Raw genomic sequence first — 17,197 nt, forward strand, 5'->3', positions numbered from 1 at the left:
GTTACTTTTCACATTGTTTGTCAATGATTTGGATAATGGAATCAACGGCTTTGTGCCAAACTTTGCGGATAATACCTAGATAGGTGGAGGGGTAGGTATTGCTGAGGAAGCACTGCATTGCAGCAGGAATTAGACAAATTGGAAGAATGAGCAAAGAAGTGGCAGATGGAATACAGTGTTGGGAGATGTACGATGATGTATTTTGGTAAAAGGAACAATACGGTGGACTAATATCTAAATGGGGAGAAGGTCTGAACATCAGAAGTTCAGAGGGACTTAGGAGTCCTCATGCAGGACTCCCAGAAGGTCAATTTAAAGGCTGAGTCTGTGGTAAAGAAGGCAAATGCAACGTTGGCATTTACTTCAAGGGGAACAGAATATAAGAGCAAGGAGATGATGCTGAAGCTTTGTAAGACACTAGTCAGACTGCACTTGGAGTACTGCCAACAGTTTTGGGACTCATATCTCAGAAAGGATCTGTTGTCATTGGAGAGAGTCCAGAGGAGGTTCACCAGGATGATTCTGAGAATGAAAGGGATAACTTATGAGGAGCGTTTAACAGCTTTGGGTGAGTACTCACTGCAATTCAGAAGAATAAGGAAGGATCTCATTGAAGCCTACCAAATGTTGAAAGGACTAGATAGACAGAACGTGGAGAGAATGGTTCCTACGGTGGGGTTTGTCCATAACTCGATGGAACAGCCTCAAAATTGAGGGGTGACCTTTTAGAACAGAGTCAAGGAGCAATTTTTTAGCCACAGCAGCGTATCTGTGGAATGCTCTGCCACAGACTGCGGTGGAGGTCAAGTCCGTGGATATATTTAAGGCAGAAGTTGATGGATTCCTGATCAGTCACAGCATCAAAGGATATGACGAAAAGCCAGGTGTATGGGGTTGAGTGGGATCTGGGATCAGCCATGATGTGATGGCAGACCAGACTCAATGGGCTGAATGGCCTAACTTTGCTCCTATGCCTTATGGTGGCTACCTCCTTCGTGGGAATGTCATGGGTAGGTGGTTAGATTCCCTCTTGTTGGGATAGTCATTACCTTTACGGCAATGAGTGTTAGGAATGAATTGTGCAAACACGCCTACATCTGACTTTATGAAGGAGAAAAGGCTACTGAGGAAGCAGTAGCTGATAACTAGACACGGCCCAGAGGAACTCTTGTAGAAAAATCCTGTGACTGGGCTGATTGGCATCCAAAAAGCACAAAAATCACACTTTGTGTGAAATATAACTACACCCATTGCAGAGTTTGTCCTTTGATTCTCATTACCTTCACTTTTACAAAGGGCTCCTTGACTCTACGCTCGGTCAAACGCTCCATTGGAAACAACAGCTGTCATTCTCACTGGGCCTCTGGAATTCAGCTGTGATGTCCGGGGCGGAGTGTGTGATGTGGTCTGGAACTCCACAGCCATGGTTGAACCCAAAATGGCCATCAGTCAGTTGGGTTGATCTAAGACAACTAGATAGCACTGTCAAAGCCAGTTTCCATCTCAGCTGATAATGAGAACAGACTGATTGGACGGTGACTAACCAGCTTGCATTTGTCCTATGAATGGACAGAACAGATCTGGGCAATTGTCTTCATTGTCGAGTAGCTAGCAGCAGTGTAAACGTACTTGAACAGTTTGGCTCAATTTCACCTGGTCTTCTGCTGGGATGGTTTCTGGTCTCACAACCTTTTCTGTATCTACAACTCTCAGCTCTTTCTTGACATCATGTCGAGTGAATTAAACCAGTCCCCAGAAAATTCTCATAATTCCATCTGACAAAGAAGGAAACCACTTGCTCTCAGAGCATTCTTGTCTCCCCCTTTCCCCACTTACCTCCCTGCAATCTGTTTCTCACACAAGCCTATCAACTGCCATCGGTTTCTTCTACCACTTACCTACCCTGGGGGCGATATACAATTGTTAAGTAACCGAGCACCCTGCATGCCTTTGGAAACAGGACCATCCAGGAAGAAACTCACACAGTCACAGAGTGAACACGTAGGTACACAGCAGCACTGGAGATTGGTATTGTTTCCAGATTGCTGGAGTAATGAAGCAGAATGAAACAGGCCATTCAGCCCACTGACTCCAAGCTAGCTCCTGTCAGCCTTTTTCAATTAGTTGCACCTGGTGTTTCAGTTTTCTAGGTAGCCCCTCATGGCTAGGAACAGCTGCCGCTCTACCTGAGCCACCCTCCTGCCTTTCTGTCTCCACCTTGTCAGTAACAGTGCGGTGAAGGATAGGCCAGATCATCAGGTTGCAGACTGTGCATTTCTGCCACTGCCTGATGGGCCATAGTTCCTCGTGCATCTGCAGTTCCCAGCTGCCGCTCTACCTGAGCCACCCTCCTGCCTTTCTGTCTCCACCTTGTCAGTAACAGTGCGGTGAAGGATAGGCCAGATCATCAGGTTGCAGACTGTGCATTTCTGCCACTGCCTGATGGGCCATAGTTCCTCGTGCATCTGCAGTTCCCAGCTGCCGCTCTACCCCAAGTCCAACCTGTTTAACATGGCGGAAGAGTCAGAGGTCACACTGACTCCTCCACTCTGCGGGCACTCACAAGATCACGTGTCACAAATGTCATAGGACAAGGGCTAGGGTAAAATCACAATAAAGTTGTAAGAACATATGTAATGGAAAGTGAAAGACTTTGGGGTGTCAGGAGGTGTATCACAGGAGAACATGCTGTTCTTGTAGCCATGGGGTCTAAGTGAGTGGGCCAGTCTAGTTTCAAGTCAATGGTGATATCCCTGTGCTTGTTCTGACATTCAATAAGATCCTGGTTTACCTTTCACCTATGTGACCTTTTCTTGCACTAAACTCACCAGCCAAAAAACTAACCCCTCTGCCTTCAGCGACTGAGCCTCCATGAATTCAGAGCACTACTGAGGCGACGCATGGCTAATGCCATGACCACCCATGGGCCAGAAGCAGCTTCTTCAGCTGGCAAGACCGGCCACAACAAACCAGGGCCACATAGCTAGGGTTGGGGCAGCGGCAGCGACAGCAGGAAGCCCCGGAAAATGGGAGGAATGCCAGTTCTGCTCAGTCGCAGCAGAATCCAGCCTTGGGCCAGTTCTGCCCAGGTGCTACAGGGTCAGCACCCTGGACAGCTCTAGCAGGGAGCCAGCAGTTCCAAGGTTCAGGGGGCCAATAAGTCACAGCCAGAGCCAGTCCTGTCTCAAGACATAGAGCACTACAGCACAGAAATGGGCCCTTCAGCCTACACTGCCTAGTCCCATCTACCCGCACCTGAACCACAGCCTTCCATTCCCCTCTCATCCATGCATGTATGCAAACTTCCCTTTAAATGTCACAACTGAACCCACATTTACTACTCCCACTGGAAGCTCATTCCACACTTGACCCACCCTCTGAATGAATAGGTCTCCCCTCAGATTCTCCTTATCCATTTCACCTTTCATCATATGAACTGTAGTCCCCGTCGCACTCAAATTGCTGCATGCATTCACCCTTTCAATACCCCTAATGATTCTGTATACCTCCTTCAGATTTCCCTCTTTCTTTGCACTCTGGAGAGTGAAGTCCTAACCTATTCGACCCATTCCTGTAACACAGCTCGTCAAGTCCCAGCAAAGTCCATGTAAATTTACTCTGCACTCTTTCAAGCTTCAAGCCTTTCTTACACACAGGTGAACAGTCCATGATAGGACCCAGTGTGCCAATGGTTCCGTTCCATCCAGAAGGCACAGCAGCGCCACCACCGGATTGTGGAATCAGGTAAAGGCCAATCACAGTGCAATATACTCAAACCCCACAGTCAATTTTTCCAGAGAAAAAAGCAGCGGGATTTTATCACAGTTCTCAGTGGATTAGCTCAGTCTGCAGTTACTTTTGAAAGCCTACAATCTTAAACAAGTTACTGTTTTCAGAAGATCACACCAAACTGTGTGATTGTGTCATTTTGAAGGTGACGTGCAGTCGGATGAGTTTGGAAGACATGATGAGTTTGAATGTGATCGAAAGGTACTGAGATTGGTCACACTGTGACTCCCTCAGGAACTGTAGTGCACTCCACTGGCTGAGCCCCAGCACAAGCGTGATCACACTCACACTAACCACAACGTGAAAGTCCATGCTTGTGCTGCGTGTGATCCTTACAACGGATCGTAAAGAGTTCGCCTGCCCACAGCACCATCACTGCACAATGGGCCTACACGTGTTAACCTCAGTAAATGAACAAAGACCCACGTAGAAGACATTGAAAGACATAAACGTCTGCTTATGCACAAGAGGCTTACATGTCGTCCAAGAAAAGCAGGATCCCATTCATGCTCCCTTGTCTCCGAGCCACAATCCACTACAAGCCAGCATTCCTCGTCCCACCATCCTCCCATCGTTCAGCATGAATGTCCCAACCCCACCCCAGATTGAATCACAAGGACACATGGGCCGGTGCCCCCACATACGCCACCCATCGTCTCCCTCACCACCGTCCTCAGTGCCAGCTCCCTCTGCTTAGCGATTAGCTCATGCAACTGGAGTCAGCAGCGAGTGCACGCCTTGAGTCCCACACCGCCCCCCCACACCGCCCCTGCTGGAGTCTCTGCTGCCCGGTATAAGCCACCACATCTCAGCCAGCAGGGAGCCACGTCTGTTCCTGACCCTGCACACACAGCAGCAGACAAGCAGAGGGAGACACAGGGCTGTTAATTTTCATCAGGCTGCCACGTAAGGGACAGTAATCAAAGTGGTCTGTGGAGCAGAAGGCAGCGTGGGTTTCTGGCACGCTGCCCAGCAGAATACTTCTTACAGCAGCTGTCAGTTTGGATCTCTTTTTCAGCAAGCTAGATGTTGTAAACCACCAAAAATTACGCAACATTGCTCCTTTGAGTCATGGCAGCCCGCAAATCTCTTTTTTCCCCCAAGGCAATTCCAAGCCTCAAGTGGGAAAGTTAACAGCCCTGGAGGTGACTAGGGTGTGTAGGATCTAAAGGGGGTGGGGTAGGGGTGGGGAAACAGGGCAATGAAAGATTCCATACTTCTGCTGGGGGAATTCCAGAGCGTGGCTGAGGATTTGGAGAGCCTTTTGTTTAGGATGGAATCCACATGTTTGGGCAGATTGACAGCCGATAAAGAGCAGCCCCCTGGCCCTGGAAGAGAATGGAGAGACAGACAGAAGAGATGAATACAGCTGAGGCTTCCTCCACTCACCAGCTCCAGGTGGACTTCAGCTGCCTCAAGGAGGGGTAGGGTGGGGGTTAGGGCTATGTGGAGTTGTGGAGGGACGGGAGAATTGGGTGCCATTTATTCATGAATAAGCAAATAATGTTTTACAAAGCAAGGCCCCTCCCCTTTTTCATACCATGTAAAACCATCTCCAGTAGTTGTCTAAACCCCACCCCCATCTCCCCAGCTCCCAGTCAAATCTGGGGCATTTAATCAATCCCAGCTTCACAATTCCAACTTCGACTACTGGCAGTCTGCTTCTCACAGAAGAATTGGAGCTGGAGAATGCTGATGTCTTACGCATCCTTGATAAAGCCTGCCAAATGTCACTGGGTCCTCTGTGGGTGTGAGGTATAGAAACATGCAAGAGGCTGGGCTAGTACACAAGGGTGCACAATGCGACCTTGGGCACCATTTCCTGGAAAGTTAATTGCACATGCGCCATCGTGGTAACTGGAGGGAGGGACTGCCTTAGCAGGAGTCTGGTGCTTGCAATCAGCTGCAGGTGAGTGCTACAAGCTCAGAACTTACCTTCAGTGGTGGATCTGCATCATGACAGCCCACACCTTACCTGGACCACACCATCCTCCCATCACTCCAGTACTCCTAGTGCAGAGGAGTAACAGTTCTCCAAGCCTCCCTCCTCATGAGTGAGGTCTTGGCCTTAATTGATGCCTCAGTAGCACCTACTCACTGGGGGGAGGGGCATCTGATCTCACCTCCAATAAAATTTGGCCTACAGCCCCCTGACCCCTGCCCAATTCCATGTTGTGAAGTGAAGGCCATTCATTTTGTGCATTAATCAGGAAAGGGCTGATGTGAAAAACACAAGAAACTGTAGAGACTGGAAATCAGCAGAAAAGAAACAAGCTGGTGGATGAACTCATTGGATCATAGAAACATAGAAAATCTACAGCACATTACAGGCCCTTCGGCCCACAATGTTGTGTCGACCACATAACCTGCCCAAGGAGCTGCCTAGAATTTCCCCACCGCGTAGCCCTCTATTGTGCTAAGCTCTATGCACCTATCTAAGAGTCTCTTAAAGACCCTATCATATCCGCTTCCACCACCTTCGCTGGCAGTGCGTTCCACACACCCACCACTCTCTGTGTGAAAAACTTACCCCTGACATTTCCCTCGTAACTTCTTCCAAGACAGCATTTATAAAGGCAAAGGGATTCTCAATGATTTTGGTTGGGGGGGTGGGAGGGAAGGTCTTGACCTGAAACATTAACTAGGCCTTTACCTCCACAGATACTGCCCGGCCCACTGAGTTCATCCAGCAGTTTGTTTCTCTGCTCAAGAGTTGATGTAGTGCATTTAGCCGAAGGCACAATAGAGCATTGCTCCAGAGGGACTTATCACACCACCTTATCCAATTAACCGAGAAGATTTACCAGGCCAACGTTCTCCACTCTACTATTACAATCATTGCATTCTCCCATAACTTTAACCTTTAGTATGACTCCAAATCAGTTAGTGAATAAATTATTCGGTAGCTGTCAACATTTCTTGGGCCAATCAGCAAGCACTGCATTAAAAGTTCCTGTGGTATTTTGCCTCAGTTACTCTTCTAATTCTGGCTTCATAAAGCTGGTCCCAACAGATCACAGTTGCCTCTCAGATGTTCCACATAAATATATCTGGGTTGTTGTCTCTCTCAATTTTCTCTCTACAAGTCTTTCCTCGTGAACCCACAGCCTCATTCCTCGCATAATCCTTTCAGTGTTTAGTTTCTGTTCTACGCTTCTATGAGATAAATTAAACAAAACTTCTCCGAGATCAGTTTTCTATAATATTCCAATGCATCAGCTGTATCATGGGTCCACAGGAATAGGCCCATGCTGGGCAAAGAATAACCTTCAGGTTAATCCCACTTTCCAGCTCTTGCTCCACACACCTCCAGTTACTCATCTTGAAGTGCCCATCCTGGCAATTTTAGATTCAATAATACCTCTTACCACCTATCAGGAGATCCACATCCTCATCCACCACTGAGTGAAATGATGTTGCTCAGCACCCCTCCAATCCTGTTGAACTTGTATCTTTGCTCTCTCAATTCTCCCCCTTTTCACTGACAGAACCAGGCTCACTTTGACAGTAAATGAGGTTGCCCCATATTAACTTCAGCCGACGGAAGGAATTCATTATTTCCAGCACAGGTATGTAACACCATTGACAATTATACCACAAGTTTGATTCACATTGAATACAATTCTTATTTTGGTTTTGATCCTCTCCACTCAACCACTGGCCAAAAAGATAGTCTCCCCAAGCCTCCACATCAATCAGATACAAGGAGATGGCTGAGCGCTGCTCAATGCTTACGGTGGTGGGGCAGAGGGTGTAGGAGTTGAGGAGGGAGTCCAGCTGGATCAGTTTACACCTTGGACCTTTCACTGCAGGCCTCTCTTTTAAGCATCTGTTACATCCCCAGTTACGTGTCCAGTGGGACGATGGCTGGTTAATGACACCAAGGCACCTCATACCATGTACTAGCACAACCGATGGACTACAGCCAAGCTGAAAGTGGAATGAAAGCGCTGTAGACTCCACACCTTCTGTGGTCAAAAGATTCAAGGATCTCACTAGAAATACTGGGACTTTCATCACAGACTCAAAGCTCAGCTGACACCTGGGACAAAAGGACTACAGCAAAACAGGAATCGTGCATTCCTGACCAAATGAGTGGTTGAGATAAAGCAAAAGGCATTAATTCCTCGAGGGCTGATGCAGGCACAGCAACGTTCTGTGGCTTACAAAATGTTAGAACTATAAAGCGGAATTAGAAAGAGGAAGATCTTCTGATACACAGCATGGAATGAAAGTTACCAAAGCGCGTGATTCCAGACAACAAAACAGGATCCTGCTGCATTTGTGCATGTACACAGACCATACACAGAAGTGGTTTCACCTTGGGCAGAATGTTCTATTGATCATATCAATGATAAACCAATACCAAAATATCAGAGACCCCATCCACCCTGCATGCTCTCTCTTGTCCCTGTTCCACTGGGCAGAAGTTACAAAAGCTTGAAAGCGCACTCCCCCAGGCTCAAGAAATGTTTTTACCCCACTGTTATAAGATTATTAAATAACTCCCTAGTACGAGTTGCACTCTTTCCTTCACTGTATCTCATTCTGATCTTGCTCCTTATTGTTTAACTGTACTGCACTTTCTCTGTAGCTATTACACTTTATTCTGTTATCTTATAATTTTATATTGTGTCCATGCACTGTATAATGATTTGATCTGCATGAGCAGTGTGCAAATGAGGATTTATGTTTAAATCCTTCCCTTCTGATTAAAGTAGCTCTTCATCAATATTTCAGCAAAAGTATAGGTTAACATCCCTCTGCTTGTTGACCTTGGGAGGAGGGACACACAGTCTCTTCATCTTCACTGAGCTTTTGACAGGAGAAAGTTCAGATTTTGCAGCCAGCTATAAATCATGCCAGAGAGTAAACAGGGAGGTCTATCCAGGTCACTCACCTCAGTGTGTCATGGAAGAGGAAGAAAGAAGAGCTTTCTGTTTTGTTAAAAAGACAGTCAAAGGTTTCATGTCTGTATTAAAACAAATTCGAGCAATTAAATTCCTGTTGATCATTTAGAAAAGGTGGTGCTGGAAGCATTTGGCAAGTGGATAGTTTTGATTGGCCAGCATTATTTGCATTATATTGCATTTAAACTCAATCTGCAACAGAGGAAATGGAAGTTGTGTTTTTTGTTGATGGTATATGGGGCTGTTTCAACTACTGAGATGAGGTGAAGCAAAATGATAAATATGAAAGGAGCCTTGGTCCACATCGAGTCTGTCTCCAGCTAACAGATTATTGGATGGAATGAGTTGTGGCTAAGCAGATCGCACATTCTTCAAACACCAATTCCAAACAACTTCACATCAACAAACCCTTCTGACGCCTCCTCCCAAATGATCCTCCAGTCATCTCCCCTATTTCTGTGACTGCTATAAAATATCAGAAGATTAATAAAGGCCATGTAAATACTTAACAATAATTGTTGTCCAAGTGAATACAGCTGTGGTTTCCAGTGACCCGAGTTACAGAATTAAAAGACGAACAATTTTCAGTCCAGGCTCCTGACCTCTTTGCACTGGGCAAGGAGAGTCACATGACAGCATCCATCCCATTGGCTGCACGCACCACACAGTCCTATCAAACCGTGTGCAGCTACTTCTATTTACAAATACACACACATAAAGACTCTCTCACAGACAAATCTACACCTCCACAAAGAAGATATGTTTGCACCTGAACCAATACACAAGCTGAAATCCATTAGGGACTGGACTTTTACCTTCATAACGGGAAAGGTTATTTTATATAACTGGTGAACCACAAGTTAACCATGGAATGGCCATGGATTCGACTGGAATCCCCAATGAATAAACTCACTCTCTTTATGCACACTCAGACCTCGTGAGAGGGCTCCAGCCCAGGACCACCTCTGCTGACGGATTTCGGCCCAGGTCTTCTTGGTTGATCTCTGCACCACTGATTCATAACGTTCCTGCAGAAACACAATGGGTGAGACGATTGATTCGAGCAGAGTGCCCGGGAACAGAGATGGCTGCCAAGTCTTGTCAAAGTTTAGGAAATGCACTTCCATTCTTTCAACAAAATAGAAACCTTTGGCTTTGATGAAGAAACTGGAACATTGAGTCACAAGGCCTGCTACTTGTTGATCATGTCACGTACCAGGGCTTCATTTGTGACAAGATTGGCAGCTCTCTTTCCCGGGTTAGATATTTGAGATTCAAATTCCATTCTTGAGTCTGGAGCACATATCTTAGACAGATGCTCCACGTACTATTAATGGCTTGGGGCATTTTCAGCAGTGCCATCTTCAGACTGAGTTGTTAAACTGAGCTCCTGCTCATCAAACCCCCACCTCAATTACTTTTGATAGGGACCATCCCAGATTCCCTTCACCATCAACTGCTTTCTCTCAACACTCTCCCAAACTTTTTCAGAACTGTCCCTTTACCACTTCCCCACAGTCTACTGATGGAGACATACTTCCAAATATTGCAGCAAATCACTTGCACTTTTTCCCAGTCGAGTGAACTCGTAAGCTCAGTGACAAGTCTGAAATACCATAAAAAAGATATGTTTGTACCCGAACCAGTGGGCAGATGGGACCTGTACCAACAGGATGGCTTGTACCTGAGGTGCAGGGGAACCAATATCCTTGTAGGAAGGTTTTCTACTGTTACTCCGGGGGTGGTGGTGAACTAGAGCTGCAGGAATGTGGGAAACAGGGTGGCTGGAGTGGCTGTGGGAAAAGAACATGCTAAGTCTACAAGCAAAGACAAAAACCAAAAGGTTAAGCATGCTGGGACTATTGTTCTATGTCGGTTTCAAGCAAAGGAGTATTGCAGTTAAGGGCAGATGAACTTAAGAGCACGGATCAGCACATGGAATTACGATATTGTAGCCATTAGTGAAGACTTGGCTCCAGGAAGGGGCAGGACTAGCAGCTCAATGTTCTGGGGTTCTGCTGCTTTAGACATGATAGTGGGGAGGCATGGTATTATTCATCAGGGAAAATCTCATGGCAGAGCTCTGAGAGGACTGAATGTCACGCCAGTGTTCAGACAGGACATACTGGAAAGCCCATCTACTGAGGGAAAATGAAGAATAAAAATGGGGTGACTACGTAAGTGGGACTTTATAATAGACCTCCCAATAGCCAGCAGGATTTAAAGGAGCAAATGTAGGGAGAAAACAGACATTTGCAAGAAACATACTAAGTTTGTGATAGTAAGTGATTTTAACGTTCTACATATCGACCGGGACTTCCATACGGCAAAGGGACTGATTGGGACAGTGTTTTGTCAAATATGTTCAGGAATGTTTCCTTCATCAACATGTAGAAGAGAGAGAGAGAGAGAGAGCACGATACGAGATCTGCTCTTAGGGAATGAGACTGGGCAGGTGACCGAAGTGTGATCAGGTGGACACATTGGATCCAGTGATCATAATTCCATTAGTTTCAGGATTAAGTATGGCGAAGGATAGGAAGGTCCTTGGGTGGTGATTCTTCACTCAGAGGGTGGCGTGAATGTGGAGTGAGTGGTAGGTGCAATTTCAATTGTAACGTTTACGGGAAGTTTGGGTAAGTAGATAGAAGGGGGTGTGGTGTGGAGGGTTACAGTCTGGGTGCAGGGACCAGGCTGGCATGCACTAGATGAACCAAATAACCTGACTGCGTGTGGTGTTCAATGAAACCTGAATTTGGAGAAAACAAATGCAGATTGGTTGACTGCTTTGTAGAACATCTCAATGCAAATCTAACCCTGAACTTGCAGTTGCCTGTCACTTCAATTCATTTTAATTATTCATCCCACTCCAGCCCTAAACCCTGCCTGGTGGTGGGTATATAGAACTAGCTGCAAGAGGAAGTGGTGAAGAGGGATATAGTTATATTTAAAAGACAGGCATATGGATACAAAATGCCAGGAGGAATATGGACCAAGCACAGGAAAATCACACTAGCTCAAGTAGACAACTTGCTTGGCATGGAAGAGTTGGGCCAAGAGGCTTTTTCCGTGGTGTGTAATGATAACCCTATAATTTTTACACTGCTCCAAGAAAGCTCAATGTAAGCTCGAGGAACAATATCTCACCTTCCATTTTAGCATACTACAGCCCTCAGGATTCAATAAGAATTAGAATTTCAGATAACCAGCCTGTTCTGTTTGCAGAATGAGCCACTTTCCCTCTCCACCAATGCTGCCTGATCTTCAGAGTAGTTCTAACATTCGTTTTCATTTTAGACATTTGCTTTGTTCCCTTGACCCCCTCCACCTTCACTGTAACTTGATTCTTGTTCTGAGAAAAGGTTGTAGTTCTGAAATATTAACTCTTTTTTATCTCTCTATAGATGCTGCCTGACCTGCTGAGAACCTCCAGTGCTCTCAGCTTTTATTCCTGCCTGCCTGTTAACTGTCTAATAACTTGTCCCAAAACCACTTGAATGGAGAAAAGCAAAATGATTTGCTTTTATCTCATATATTTAAAATTATATCTTAATCATCGCTTGGAGGCAATTAATCTAGTTTCACACAAATCGCAAAGCTTGTTAGCAGCTATTTCTACTAAGACCAATATATAAAGGGCTTGGTATGGCAGCAGGGGTCACACACTAGAGTTAGTGACTCTGCTAATGGGACTCTGCTGATAGTTGTGTCTCTTAAAAGGAAGCCAATGAAGTAACTGCATAGGGATCTTGACAACACGTGGTGACCTTCACCAAGTTACAGCCTGAATATCTGTGGAGGCTGTAGTTCAATCACAGGCTTCAGCCTCTCATGTTAGAGAAGCCATGCTTCCAATTCCAGGTTTTCCCAACTACAACCAATCCTGCAGCAAAACTGTGATCATACACACCTTGTTTTTCTGCAGCTTTAGTCGTTGCTGTTCCTCCAGTATGGCTCGTCGCTTCTCTATTTTCAGCCGTTGTTCTTCTAACCTCTTCCTCCGATCCTCCATCTGCTTCTCTCGAAGCACCTTCGCCTTTTCTTCCCTTTCCAGCCATATTGATTTCTTTGTAGCTGGGAGATTAATTGCATAGACAGAAAGATGAAGGCAAGTGGAGAGGTGGAGTGAGGTAGGGTAGGATAGATAAATGGGGGAGGGGTGGGAGAGAGAGAGTGAAATAGAGGGTGGGAAACAGAGATAGGAAGAGTGAGATAGTTAAACAGAGGAGAATGAGGGAGTGAGAGTGTGACAGAGAGCAAGGTTAACAGAGAGAGGTAGGTAGTTGAAAAGAGAAAGAGATACACAATAGAGAAGAAAGAAAGCACAGAGGCAAATGTGGGTTAGAGATAGAAAAAGATAAAGACAGAGAGAGATGGAGAAGGAAAAAATGCAGAAAAGGGGGCAGAAAATGAGATAAAAGGAGAAACAGAAAAAACATAATGGAGAGAAGAGGTGAGCAAGAAAGCAAGGGAGAGAGGGGTAAAAAAAATAGATGGAGGATAGCAGGGAAGACAGGACCGTGGAGAAGAAGGAAAGAGGGACAGAGGAAGAGGAGGGACCAAGAAGGAAAGAACAGAGTGCAGGAGGAAAAGATAAAAATGACAAACATGAGCACCAAGAATTCATTATTTGAGAACCGAATGAAACTGGACATTTCACTTCCTTCCTTCCTGCTGACCAGCTCAGTTTGTGGGAATCCCAGACGAGAATGTGAGAGAGATTAACTTGCAGGAAAGGAGGTGAAAGTGAAACCATCAATCAGCCGTGCATGGACTGAGTGCATAGTTACCTCATTGCAGTTGATGTCACTGGCTGTAAGTAGCAGGAACACTGCAGAACCTGGTAAGACACGCAGTAAATGGTAATGCAGTGACACACTCCACGCCGCACCAGTGCACCCAGAATGGTGGTGATGGGGCAAGCCAGTAACTGGTTTGTCTGCTGACCCACTGCGCCATAAGTCATGTATCCATGGCCAAGATCCGCAGATCTGTCATAAGCCCCGGGTAGGGTCAAACTTGGGCTGGAGAGGGACATAAGCAGGTATTTCATTTACAATGCATTACAGGCTTCCCAGTTACAGCAGGGGTAGATTCACACTCTCCTGGGAGTGTCTGGTCACAAGCACCCCAGGACAATGAGGTCCATGTCCCTCTACAATGCACCAGAGGGATCTCGGACCAGCCCCATCTGTGGAAAGCATTCCGGGGTCACATGGAAGTGTTTTGTGTTAAATAATCCAAAGATTATTGATATCAGGTTTCAAAGGGGACAAACACCAATTACCTGGCACTGACACAGCCATGGGTGCCCAACTGAATTCCCAAACACATGGAGTCCACAGCAGGGTGGCACTGAGAGTCAGCCAAAGCTTTTGGAGTTTTTAATGGGGTATGAAACAACAGCATAAGATACAGATTGGTTGTGATCTCATTTTCTAGAGTCCGAATAGACTTTTGCCCTGTGTATTCCAGCACTCTTTTGAAAGCTGAAAGGTGGAGGAGTTTTTTTGGGTGAAAGGGGAGTGGGGGTAAGGGAGGCATTGGAAGAGAACTGATTGGAGAAGGTGAAGAGTTAGCAACTATCAGCCCACCTATTGGGTTGGGAGCTGGTCTCTCCTTGGTGACGTCCTTTCATTAGGAGCTCAGCTGTAGAGTCAGCACAGGGAGGGAAATGAACCAAACTGGCACCTCTGTCCGAAATAGTGAATTACTCCCAAAGTATAGACACATCTGCCAACTGCTTGACATCTGACACTAGTTCAAATTCTTGTCAATGAAAAAAAAAATTTCAGACCAACTTTCGAGTCTTATCCTGATCCATATCAGGATCCTTATCCAGGTTCCCAACCTGGGGTCGGTGGACTGCTTCCTTGATGGTATAGGCCCATGCATAAAAAAGGTTGGGAACCCCTGGTTTAAAGGATCTTTATAATCAGCCACAGAAAGAAAATAATTTAATGTTTCTAATAAACATTCTGAAATGGCTGATTAGTTTTAATCACTGGCTGAGAGAATACCTTTGGTGATGAACTCAATAAGCTTTCCCCTGAAGGAACGCCCCTCACTGATGATATTTTGCCTAGTAGCAAGACTAACACAAATAATTCACTTGTCAGCCTAGAAGTTCCAATTATCAGCAGGAGACTTTACTCCTGACCCATTAAGCTATCCACCAGTCATTTTTTTATCCCCGTCGATTTTCCGTGCCAGCAGTCCAATACTCTTTACCTTTCTCCTGGGTTTGGACCTTGTCATCACCAACACCCTATTCCGCCTCCCTACCCGTAACAAGACATCTTGGATGCATCCACACTCTAGGCACTGGCATCTGAATGACTATGTCATCACCAGAAAGAGGGACTGGCAGGATGTGAGAGTGACAAAGGCCATGTGTGGTGCCGACTGCTGGACGGATCATCGGCTCATAGTGTCCAAGTTTAAACTTCGCATCCTGCCTGTTAGAAGACCTCAAGGTCAGAAGACTGCAAAGAGGCTCAATGTCTCCAAGCTGAACAGCAGTGTAGTTGCAGAAGAATTTTGTGAAGACCTAGATAGCAGGCTGCTTGACACACCCCAGGATGACCACACCAGCATTGAAGAGCAGTGGACGGCGTTCAGAGATGCAGTCTACTCTACCGCTCTCGAACACCTCGGACCAGCAATCCATAGACATCAAGACTGGTTTGATGAGAACGACGAGGAGATACAGGCACTGTTGTCAGAGAAACACCAACTGTTCAGAGCACACCAGAACGATCCCACATCACAAGCAAAGATAGATGCCTTCGCCAGTGCAAGATGGAAAGTGCAGAAGAACTCCGTGAGATGCAGGATGTCTGGTTCAGCAATAAGGCCGATGAGATCTAGGGCTACGCAGACAGTCATGACACCAAGCGTTTCTATGACGCTTTGAAGGCTATGTATGTTTCTCAGTCCTCTGGCTCCTCCCCCCTCCTCAGTGCAGATGGGACTCGGCTGCTGACAGAGAAAAAGCAAATTTTGGAGAGATGGGCTGAACACTTCAACCAGGTCCTCAACCGCCCTGCCAAAATCAATGATGAGGCCATTGCTCGCCTACCTCAGGTGGAGATCAACCTGGACCTTGACAACCTCCCCACAGAAGAAGAAGTCAGAAAAGCCATTAGGCAACTTTCTTGTAGCAAAGCACCAGGACCAGATGCAATCCCTGCTGAAGTCTACAAAGCAGGAGGCCCATTCATGATGCAGCAGCTGACTGAGATCTTCCAGTCTTTGTGGAACGAAGGAAAGGTCCCGCAACAGTTGAAAGATGCCAGCATAGTCCAGATCTACAAGAGGAAAGGCAACCGCCAGTCTTGTGACAATCACCGGGCATCTCCCTCCTGTCCATAGCTGGGAAGATCTTGGCTCGTGTCCTGCTTAATCGCCTTCTCCAACACCTTGAGCAAGGTCTCCTCCCAGAAAGCCAGTGTGGCTTCCGTGCAGAGCGTGGAACTGTCGACGTGATATTTGCTGCACGCCAACTCCAGGAAAAATGTCAAGAGCAGCACAATGACCTCTTTATGACCTTCGTCGATCTGACCAAGGCATTTGATACGGTCAGCAGAGATGGCTTATGGAAGATAATGGAGAAGTTTGGCTGCCCTAGCAGGTTCATCACGATTGTTCAGCAGTTCCACGATGGCACGATGGTGAAAGTTTTGGATGATGGTGAAGAGTCAGAAGCCTTCCCAGTGACGAACGGTGTGAAGCAAGGATGCGTTCTCGCCCCTACACTCTTTAGCATGGTCTTCTCTGCTATGCTGAATGATGCCTTCCGTGATTGTCAGGATGGTATACACGTCAGATACGGGACTGGCAGTGGGCTATTCAACCTCCGGCGTCTACAGGCTGTTACAAAGATAAAGGAGACCGTCGTCAGAGACCTCTTATTCGCTGATGATTGCGCCCTCAAAGCCAGCACAGAGCAGAAGATGCAACCAGAAATGGACTGCCTCTCATGAGCCTGTGACAACTTCGGACTTACAATCAGCACCAAAAAGACCGAAGTTATGTACCAGCCCGCACCCGGAAAGCCCTACCAGGAACCACACATCACAGTAAAGGGGCAGAAGCTACTGACAGTCGACAGCTTTACTTATCTGGGCAGTACTCTATCATGAGCGGTGAACATAGATGCAGAGATCAGCAACAGAATTGCCAAAGCCAGTGCCGCCTTTGGGAGACTCCGTGAGAATGTATGGGAGCAGAGAGGACTCAGCCTTACCACCAAGCTGAAGGTCTACCGAGCAGTGTTTCTCACCACCCTCCTCTATGCCAGTGAGACCTGGACTGTCTACAGCAGACACGCTAAACAGCTCAACCACTTCCACTTGAGCTGCCTCCGCAGACTTCTCCACGTACGATGGCAGGACGAAGTCCCAGACACGGAGGTCCTGGAGCGGGCTAGCACCCACAGCGTCTACACCCTCCGACAGAAAGCCCAAGCCAGATGGGCTGGCCATGTCGTCAGGATG

General features: G+C 46.6%; 1 protein-coding gene across 4 annotated transcripts in view; it reads right to left on the bottom strand.

The window, feature by feature from the left end:
• map7d1a (MAP7 domain containing 1a) overlaps positions 1-17,197 on the bottom strand; it is a 308,464-nt gene that overhangs the window by 76,481 nt on the left and 214,786 nt on the right. For 3 of the 4 annotated variants that reach the window (XM_073034371.1, XM_073034372.1, XM_073034374.1), the window contains exons 4-6: positions 12,610-12,773; positions 9,613-9,727; positions 5,007-5,117 (exon numbers count right to left, since the gene is read on the bottom strand). In XM_073034371.1, the coding sequence (XP_072890472.1) occupies positions 5,007-5,117; positions 9,613-9,727; positions 12,610-12,773 (390 nt within the window). The remainder of the gene's footprint in view (positions 1-5,006; positions 5,118-9,612; positions 9,728-12,609; positions 12,774-17,197) is intronic. The other variant, XM_073034373.1, reaches the window with a different exon arrangement.

Source organism: Hemitrygon akajei, chromosome 32 (genome assembly GCF_048418815.1).
Source record: "Hemitrygon akajei chromosome 32, sHemAka1.3, whole genome shotgun sequence".
NCBI classification, from domain to species: domain Eukaryota; kingdom Metazoa; phylum Chordata; class Chondrichthyes; order Myliobatiformes; family Dasyatidae; genus Hemitrygon; species Hemitrygon akajei.